General features: G+C 56.1%; 1 protein-coding gene across 1 annotated transcript; it reads left to right on the top strand.

Moving 5' to 3' along the window:
* Position 1: 1 nt before the first annotated feature.
* KLHDC8A (kelch domain containing 8A) lies at positions 2–6,428 on the top strand (the record flags this gene model as incomplete). The annotated part of the gene is made up of 5 exons (XM_004685274.2): positions 2–368; positions 3,175–3,339; positions 3,560–3,775; positions 4,294–4,395; positions 5,412–6,428. Coding segments are annotated over 5 exons (1,044 nt in total), but the record flags the coding sequence as incomplete, so codon positions are not given.
* Between the last annotated feature and the right edge of the window lie 3,573 nt (positions 6,429–10,001).

Genomic DNA, 10,001 nt, shown 5'->3' with positions numbered 1-10,001 from the left:
GCCCAACGTCAAGGACTTCCAGTGGAAGCGCCTGGCGCCACTGCCCAGCCGCCGGGTGTACTGCTCCCTGCTGGAGACCGGGGGGCAGGTCTATGCCATCGGGGGATGTGACGACAATGGCGTCCCCATGGACTGCTTTGAGGTCTACGCCCCCGAGGCCGACCAGTGGACAGCCCTGCCCCCCCTGCCTACGGCCAGGGCCGGGGTGGCCATCATCGCCCTGGGGAAGCGGATCATGGTGATCGGGGGCGTGGGCTCCAACCAGCTGCCCCTGAAGGTCGTGGAGATGTACAACATCGATGAGGGCAAGTGGAAGAAGAGGAGCGTTCTGCGAGAGGCCGCCATGGGCATTTCTGTCACGGCCAAAGGCGAGTGGGGTCAGGGCTGTGGGCGGGTGAAGCTGAGACAGAGGGGGGCCCCCCCACTGGCAGGGATGAAGGCCAACACTACTGGTCACCTGGGATTCTCGACAGTCACAATGCAATGTGACTATGGCAGTGTTGTTCTCATTTGAGCTTTACAACAGGCACTAAAACTAGAGAGGCGCTGGCCATGTTTTACAAATGAGAATACAGACTCAGCAGTGACGTGCCTGGTAATCCCCTGTGATGTCAGAGCTCCATTCCACCGGGCTTCTCCCAGGTGGGCAGGCCTGGCCAGAGGGGCAGTTCCATCTCTAGTGCATTTTCTCTGCAGAACCCCTTCATTCAGCAGAGAGTGGCCCCTCCCACTCACTATCCCCCCACCCCTTCTGAAGTCTGCTTTGCAGGTACCACCACCTCCAGACACGCATTTGGGGTCCTGGGAAGGGTCACTCCATCTGTAACTTCACCAGGCCACATAGGGAGAGCTTAAGAACCAGATTCTCCACCCTCAGCCTCTAATCTCAAAGGCTGATGGGTGGAGCCCAGCGTGGCCCCCAGGAGTATATACACCTGCAGCATCCTGCCCAGGCTTATTAAGTCCTCAGGACATGTATGTGCTGGGCTCGTGGTCTTATATGCTCATTTTGCTTTGTCTGGATTCCTTATTTCCTTCCTTTCCAATCTGGAACGCCCTAGAGCATGAGGGTGCTGAAAGCCCTTTGCCAAATAAAGCACAAAGGGATTGATCTCCTATGGGAAAAGGTCCAATAGCAATAGGAGACCCCAGGTTGCATTTTCTCTCACTCTCTTGCAAAACCGCCCAGCTGCGTTTTGGGTCTGTGGCAGACAGGCACCAGCATTTCTTGAGCCCCTGCTCCGACACAGTTCTGGGTCCCCAGGAGGAAGGAAAGAAGCAGAAGATATGGTTCCTGCCTCTAGGAGCCTGGGTTTGATCGGTGAAAGTGACCAGACAGAAACTTGGGCCCAGAATCCCTTGGGGCAGAATAATACTGCCACCACAAACTCCCAGTAAGAGGGATGGACATGGTCTCCCTGGTGGCCTAGGAGTTAATTTTCACGCTATCACTGCTACAGCCTGAGTTCAATCCCCAGCCAGGGAGCTGACCCATAGGGCTCAGCAGACCTTTCCTGTCTCACCTGCTGCTCCCCTCAGCAGCGTATTTCAGTTGATCCATCTGTTCTGCTCCCCACTCTGTCTCTGGTGAATCCTCTCACCCCTTGGACCTCTTGCCTACACCCCAGTTCTTCTACGCAAAAAAATAAAAAAGAAGGATGGACCATATGGAGGCCTGTGGGGAGAGAGACAGAGGAGGGACAAAGAGTAAAGGAGGAAAGAGCACTCTTTCATGCTAAGCCTCAGTCGGTGGTGCTGAAAGATTAAGAACTAACATTTAACCCCTTTGATGATCAGACCCGTCTGAGAGGTAAGTGCAGTCAATGTCCTCACTGAAAGTGAAGTGAGGCTCAGAAAGGTTAATTGTCGAAGATTACACAGCGCATGGGTGATGATCAGGTCTAGGCTCTTAACTATGGCAAGGAATGGGTTCAACAGCTAATTTAATAAGCATTACATGCCTTGGAGCAGATGTCGGGGCCCCCGCTTACCCAATTCTCAGAGACCTAATAATCTACTGAAGGGAACAGACGCTTTCAGTAACATGATGGTGCCGGCACCCTGCGCTCAGCCCCGCCTTGCTGCTCCGGACACAGGTGAATCTGAAAGGGGGCAAGAGAGCTGAGCTCAGGAATGGGGTGAGACACAGGAGGCTTCACGGCCAAGCGGAGAGTTTCAGGTGCGCAGAGGAGGGAGAGCTGGCGCTCAGGCTGAGTAATTATCTCCCTAACAGTCCCATCTCCTACCCAGGCTAGAGTAGGTTTTTTTTTTTTTTTTAAAGACAGGTTGGAAAGTAGAATATAGTACTCGTCCCTGCAGCCCCTTGGGAAATAAAAAAAAGATCCCTTAAAGCAAAAAGCAGTGAAGACTGGTTCCGGGAGACAGACTCCCAGGCAGGAAGGCATTCCTGGGGAACAAGGGGGCTGCGAGCGGACAGACCACGGAGGGCCCGGCCGAGGCTTAGCCATCCTCTCTGTGCAGCTGGACAGGCCGTGAGAAGCCGCTCACAGTGGAGATCCGGGCGGGGGCTCACTTCTTGCTGCCAGAGCAGTTTCCTTACCTGCGAAGCCTCACTCTTCTCTGCAAGTCCTCGTCCATGTGGTGCAGGACCCTCCTGGACATCCCCCCCCAACATCACCCCCCTCCCCTCCATGGAGGAGAAAGGCGGTAGAGGGAACCAGCGCTGTCGTGTCCAGCAAGGCCAGTGGCAGCAGGGCTGACCTCATTGCCACAGTCCCCTGACTAGTCGAGTTCTGGCCTGGGGGTACATGGGGAACAGGCCAAGATTGGGGGGGGCGCTAGAGGAACCCCCTCCTCTTCAGCATCCCCTCTGGCGTCACAGGAGCGAGGAGGATGAAAGGGACAAGACAGGTTGGTCCAGGCCCCAGCTTTACCACAGTCTTTTTCTGTAGAGTGTTTGGGGCTTAACCAAGGGCCAGACACCTATGGAGGCGTGTGGGCTTGACGTGGCTTCTGGAAGAGCCAGGTTGGCCGTGGCAGACGGCCCCCCATTGAATGGCACTGTCACCCCATTAATGACTCACTGTGGAGCGGTCTGGCAGCGGGGCCTGGCTTCGGTGCTGGTGTCCAAGGGGTTGGCATGGTTGGGGTTGAGTCGATGGGCCGCTCACGCTCGCATCCGTGAGCTGAGGGAGGTGCGGCCTTTCTCCTTAGATTACCGAGTGTACGCGGCAGGCGGGATGGGCCTGGACCTCCGTCCACACAACCACCTGCAGCATTACGACATGCTCAAGGACATGTGGGTGTCGCTAGCACCCATGCCCACCCCGAGATACGCTGCCACCTCCTTCCTCCGAGGCTCCAAGATCTACGTGCTGGGTAAGAGGGATTATCTGCGCTGCACCTGTCCCTCCCGCCCACTTTGGTTCGGCCCCGTGGGAAGTAGCACTGTGCTGAGCATCATCTTGGCATGGGGGAGAGGGGGTCATGCCTCCCCACCCCTCAGGGAGCGCCCCATTTGAATGGGGAGCAGTCAGGCAGGTACACTCAGCCCCTGTCCCCAGGAACTGCCCAACGCCTGCCCCCCTCTGGCCTCCAGGGGGACGACAGTCCAAGTATGCAGTCAACGCCTTCGAGGTCTTTGACATTGAGACTCGCTCCTGGACCAAGTTCCCCAACATCCCCTGCAAGCGGGCCTTCTCCAGCTTCGTGACGCTGGACGACCGCCTATACAGTCTGGGAGGCCTGCGGCAGGGTCGTCTCTACCGGCAGCCCAAGTTCCTGCGTACCATGGACGTGTTCGACATGGAGCAGGGTGAGCTGGGTGCCCGCACCCGCTTGTCCAGCGCCTACCCCCATCCCGACCTGGTCCCCTTACCAGCTGGCTGAGCCCTTCAGAAGTCCCACCGCCCCTCTCCTTTGGGATAATTTCTGTACAGGGCGCCCCTTTGACTGGTTAATCAGAGACTTTGCCATGTGTTGTCTCTTCTTACAATATCTAGATGGTGCCAGGCGAGGGAGCGATTTCTCTTGGTTTTTACTGATGGAGAAACAGACCTCACAGCTCCTACTCTCTGCTAGTTAGGTGCCTCTGTTTGGGAGCAGGTGGACCCGAGGGGAACGGGATCACAGGGAGTGGGGGTTGGGGCTCCTTGAGCTGCACTGAGCTGGGGTGGGGTGCTCAGAAAGCTATGTCTGGCAGCAACAGGTGTGTGTGCTCTGAGCCACAGGGTGGACAGAGTGAAGAATCTTTAGAACAGGAGGTCAAGCTGGGTGTGCTTGGTGGGAGCGGAGCTTCTAATTTCAAGTCCTCTCATTGCCTGTGGCTCGCAGGCGGGTGGCTGAAAATGGAACGCTCGTTCTTCCTCAAGAAGCGGCGTGCAGACTTCGTGGCCGGGTCTCTGAGTGGACGCATCGTGGTGGCTGGAGGACTGGGTAAGGATGGGGTTTCCAGGCCAGTGCTGTAGTTCTAGTGTCTGCTGGGCCCTTGGCACTCTGTGGGAGCAGGAGAGAGTGCTTGCACACTGCTTCCTTCCAAAACAATCGAAATAGCCCCTTCTTCCTGGCCCAGACTTCACATGCCTCTGTGGGGCTTTTCTGTGCTCATACACAGGGGACAGTGAGGCCCAGAGAGCCTGGTGACATGATGCTGACACCCACCTAACACCCTGAGCACAGGCGCCATGAGGAGGGGGTAGAACAGTGTGGTGTAGACAGCGTGGTCCTCACTCTCTGCCCCAACTCTTATTCCTGGGGTCTCTATCTTGGAAAAGGCAAATAAACCAATCTACTAAGTCATGCTTTGCTTCCCAGAGCATTTTGAAGGCAGGAAGAACCCCAACAGCGAGGGGCATATGAGCTTGGGGACACTCAGAGTTTACTCAGTGGGCACAACACCACGTTAATCATGCATGAAAAGAGCTGGATGTGACGAAGCCACGTGGGCCACCTTTTTAGTGAAAGGCCAGAAAACCAGGGCAGCTGGAAATTTCTGGCAAAGGTAAAGAGAAAGAAAGTCTCTCTCTCTTTTTTTTTAAAGATTTATTTATTTATGCATACAGAATTGGGGTGCAAGACAGAGGAGCAGGGGTGGTGAGAGGATTCACCAGAAACGGAGTGGGGAGCAGAACAGGCTGACTGATGAAATACATGGTTGAGAGGAACAACGGGCAAGTCAGGAGAGGTCTGCTGCGCCCTGTGGGTCAGCTCCCGGGCGGCAGATGGAATTCATGCTGAAGTGGCTTTAGCTTCTCAGTGCTGTGCTTTAACCCGCTGCACTACCACGGAGGGCCCGAAAGCCTCGTCATCTCCTCAATTTTGAGGAGATGAACATAGGAGGAGCAGCCTGTAGTCCAGGAAGTTGTGGTTGCCCGGCTGGGGGGGTGGAGTGACCAAGGCCAGGGCGGGTGACTGGACTCCTTTGTAAGGTCCGGCTCTCTTGGTGCTTTCAGGGAACCAACCCACTGTGCTGGAGACGGCAGAGGCCTTCCACCCAGGGAAGAACAAATGGGAGGTCCTGCCCGCCATGCCCACCCCCCGCTGTGCCTGCTCCAGCATCGTCATCAAGAACTGCCTCCTGGCTGTGGGGGGTGTCAACCAGGGCCTGAGTGACGCAGTGGAAGCCCTGTGTGTCTCTGACTCCTAGCTGCCCCTCGCCTTCACCCTGGACTTGTTCGCGCCCCTCTCGACATGAGGAAGCAGCCCGGACTCCTTCCTGGGGGCCACGCTGTCAGCCCTGGGTGGGGCCCCACCCCAGCACTGATCTCTCGCCACCTCCAAACCTAGCCAGCCCCAGGAATCTATAAGCAGTCCCGACGATTCTGAAGTCCAGCTGGTGCTGGGATGAGTCCTCACCACTGCCCAGGCAGCGGAGGTACAGGGCAGTCACCTCCTCTTTGTGAGACCCCCCAGCCTGTCTCCGGGGTAAGAGGCCACAGCAGACAGCTCGGACCTGAAGATGAGCAGCTATTGCTGTCCGTTCCCAGCTCAGAACCAGTTGAGGGTCTCTTAGGCTGGGCAGTGAGGAAAGGTCAGTGGGGATGTCTCGGACCTCTCTCCTCTCCCTCTGTCTGCATCCGCTTGTTGCCTGGTTGTCTGCTGTGGCGGCCTGGACTGCCTGCGCTCTGCAAGAACCCGCCTTGGCACTGGAGGTGGCCATGGGAAGGCAGGCAGGCAGGCTCGCCCGCAAGGCCCGGTCAGCAGCCTCGGCCAGGAAGGACCCCTGCCTGTTGGGGTCCTTGAAGGGAATGTGACAAGAAGGATGGAGCAGACACCAGCCCAGGGTCTGCTCCCCCTCCTCTCCTCACTCCAGCTCTCCCTCTGCCACCACCCCCACCAGAAGCCCAGCCCCCCCCACTCCCATCCCCCAATCACCAACAGTCCCAGAGTTTCTGCCTGAAACCTTCTCGTCCACACTGTGGCATCCAAACCCAGCAAGCCTGGATTCATTGCACTCCAGTTCACAGCAGCAGCACAATGATTAAAATCTATATTCCTATCTCCTCTGGCACCCTGGTGTGGGGTGGGGGTGAGGGGGTAGATGTGTAGAGGGAGCCCTGTAAAATGTCACTGCCATTCTGGGGCTAACACAGACCCCAGGTAGCTTTGAGCTCCTGGCTGTTCGAAGTGAGGAGGTTCCTTCTTTAAGCCATCACTCCACACTCAGGCCAGTCGCCTCTCTCCCGGTCAGCAGCCCATTTCCCTCCTCTCCGGCTCTGCGGCTCCCAGTATGGCATAAGGAAATGTGGTGCTCTCAAGTGACTTCTATTACTTGGGCGTCACCTCCAGCCATTCAACGGACGCTCTTTCCTTGGCCAAAGTGGAGAGGACCTTAGCTTCCTGACTAAAAATATGCTTGAAGAGCAGGCCTCCCCTTAGCTCACCAGGCGCCTCTTTCTGATGGTCAGTTCGTTTTTTTAAAGCCTTGCTGGCCCTGAGGCTGCAGATGAAGACAGTGCACTCCCAGAGGGACTGTGGTGGAGTTCCATGCAGGAAGTCAGCGGCAGGACCACTGGTCCCCACCCGGGGCAGGTGCTGCCTCCGTGAACCCTCAGGGACCAGGGTCTTTGTGGCCTATGGGGCGTTCCCTCTCTGGAAACCTGAGCTTTCCCTGGCTCCGCCCCGAGGGCACTGCCACCTGCTGCCAGTCCCGCCTCCCTACCCAGTGCATCCAGTGGCCACGGGCGCCCCCTGGCGAGCAGACAGCAGAGGCGCCATCCCTAGCGCTTCTGGAACCCCCTATTTCTGTTCAGCTCCCTGAAGCGACTCTTAGAAAAAGGGGCTGAGGGAGCTGGAAACTCTGAGGGGTGGAGGAGAGCCTCAGGGGAGCCATTGCATGGTTCAGCCCTGCTCCCTCCTCTCTCCGCCTCCATTTCTACACTGCTGCTTCTCACCCTCCCCCAAGTGTTTATAGAAAAAGGGGCACCTTCAGCTTTCAAAGAGGAAGCCAAGTCATTGGGGGGGGATTCTAAGCACGCAGAGTGGCACTAGCTATGTGAACTGAGGCATTTTAGGAGGTCAGATCTACAGGGGCACAACCAGCCCTCCAAGCTCTGCAACAGGATGAGAACAGGCCATTAGTGAGGGCACCTTTTGGGAGTCCATGCTGGGGAGACTTTGAGGTGCCCCGCAAAGGGCCAGGGAAGCAATCTGGGGGCTTGGAGGGGAAGATCTGGCTCTAGGCCTTACTCCCTACACCTCCTGGAGATTTTTCATCCTGCCTGTCTCTGGAAAACCTCTCCCCACCTCCCCACCCCCATTTCCCAATCTGTAAAACAAGGGCCTTGATGCATCTCCAGCTCCATCCTCAGGTTAACTCTGATATGGGTCGTTCTTACCCATTTTGCAGATGAGGAAACTGAGGCTGGAAGAGGTTCTGTGACTTGCCCAAGGTTATGGGTTAGTGAGGGAACGGGTCTGACTTCCACTCCATGACTGCAGCACTGCTCAGCCACAAATGAGACCACACACAGGCAGACCACTGCTCTGTAGTGTGGAAGGGTGCCCCGTGCAGACCGCAAGGATGCAGGCAATTGCCCATAGAGCGAGTACAGAAGGGCTTCTTAATGCGATATGAGCCTAGAACGTTCCTGAAGTGACTTGAGCTTTCAGTCTGCTGTCTGCCCAGAAGCACATGGCACCACCTTGGCACAGCGCTGCTCTCAGCAGGTGCATCCTGGGAGGGGGTCAGTGCACAAGCTCCACTGTTACTATTTCATGAGATCAGTGTCTGCCTTTGCTAGTTCTTCCCAGAGGTCCCCCAGCCACAGTGGCTGCAGAGTGGAAAGGAACTGATGGCGGCAGGGAGATTTCCAGAAGATGAATCTCAAACTTGACTATGAGAGGCGGGAGACAGCCCAGGAGAGACAGATGGTACTAGGTCTTGATGCAAGGGAACTGGGTTCACACTGTCGTGTGCGGCTTGATCTTGGGTTTGTTGTTAACTTTGAATTTATTTTCTTATAAAACAGGCAAAATAAAGCTAAGAACTACCTTCTCTCGGTGAACTGGCTCACATCCAGTCGGAGAGGACCTGCACTGTGGGTTTTGTTGTTGAGGTTGTTGGTGAGGCGGAGGCATGCTCTAACCCACAGAGGGAGCGTTTGGCTTACGCGGGGCACAGAATACCCATAGAGAAGAATCTAGAAAGATGAGCAGGAAATGCCCATGGTGCAGATAAAGAAAGGTCCGCCTTGCTTTGCTGAGAATTGGACCTTTCTCCTTTGGGAAATTGGGGGCTTACTGAGAGATTGGAGTGGGTGAACACTGTGATTAGACAGGTACCAGTGGGACTGGGGAGTGTCTTTTGAGGAAATGAGAAAGATCCCCACTATCAGAAAGATCCCCAGTTTGGGTGGGGTCCTCAGGGAAACATCGTCAAGTTTTCCAGGGTCATCCACTGGGCCAGCAGAACGCCTGAGACCTCGAGCGTGAGCGTGGCAATCTCTCTTCTTTGTGTGCTTTCCCTGGGGAGTCCTCTCTAAGAACCTCCTGCATCACACTGGTGGTGGTTTCCTGACTCTCAGATCCAGCACAGGAGATGGGTGTGGCTGGCTTTATCCCAACCTGTCTTCTGGAAGAAACAGAACCGAGACCCTGTCCCTAACCTAGGAGACATGGCTGGTAAGAGATGGGAAGAAATTCTTTTTTTTTTTTTTAAGATTTATTTATGCATACAGAACTGGGGTACAGGCCAGAGGTACAGGGGCAGTGAGAGGATTCACCGGGGACAGAGTGGGGAGCAGAGCAGGCAGATCTATGAAGTACACTGCTGAGGGGAGCAGTGGGTAAGACAGGAGAGGTCTGCTGTGCCAGACCTGGGGGGAGGCTGCCATCCAGGCCGGGGATGATGGTCCTGGCACTGTTGTGCTAGTACCCTTCAGGGCCAGAGAAATGCTGGCTCCCACCTTCCCTTCCAAGGCCAGGAGCCACTGACCTGGCTGAAGAATGTGCTTTGCTTGGGGTTTACATTCCAAGATCAGCTCGGGAGGGAAGGCTCAGGCTGCCAGTAGGAGCCAGGCACAGAGCAGGGAGGCTCTGGGAGACCTTCCTCCCACCTCCCGGCTGGGCACCCTCCATGCCCTGGTCTGCCTGGGCCTCCCTGGTCTTCCTCAGTGCAGGTGGGCAGCTGTGAAAGCAGAAGCAGGAGGAAGACCCAAGCTCCACTGAAGTGGAGTATGAGGTTGAGCCCCAGGACAGTCTCCAAAGGCAGTCCCCAGCTGCTGCGAGCCTTTAGTAATTAACAAAGAGCCTCAGCATCCAGGGCTCCTTTGACCAGTTAGGAGCCAAGGTCCAGGGAGACAGAGTAACCTTTCCCAGAGTGAACCCAAGCACCCTTCACTCCAAACTTGCTGACTCCAAAAAACGACATCAAGGCCACTGGAAGGTATTTTCATTTTCATTACACCTGTCCCAGTCCATGGGGCTCTCAGATGACTTAAGCACAAAACAAGGGGCTTTAGTTGGTAGGGAGTACTTGGGCATCCAGTGGGACCCCATGAACCCCTTTATCCCTACTGCAAGCATAGGTGGCCCCCACTTCC

The sequence above is a fragment of the Condylura cristata genome, unplaced genomic scaffold (assembly GCF_000260355.1).
Source record: "Condylura cristata isolate star-nosed mole 26May11 unplaced genomic scaffold, ConCri1.0 scaffold00018, whole genome shotgun sequence".
Classification (NCBI taxonomy): Eukaryota; Metazoa; Chordata; class Mammalia; order Eulipotyphla; family Talpidae; genus Condylura; species Condylura cristata.
Note: the sequence above shows the minus strand (reverse complement) of the source record. Positions and strands in the feature narration are given on the sequence as shown.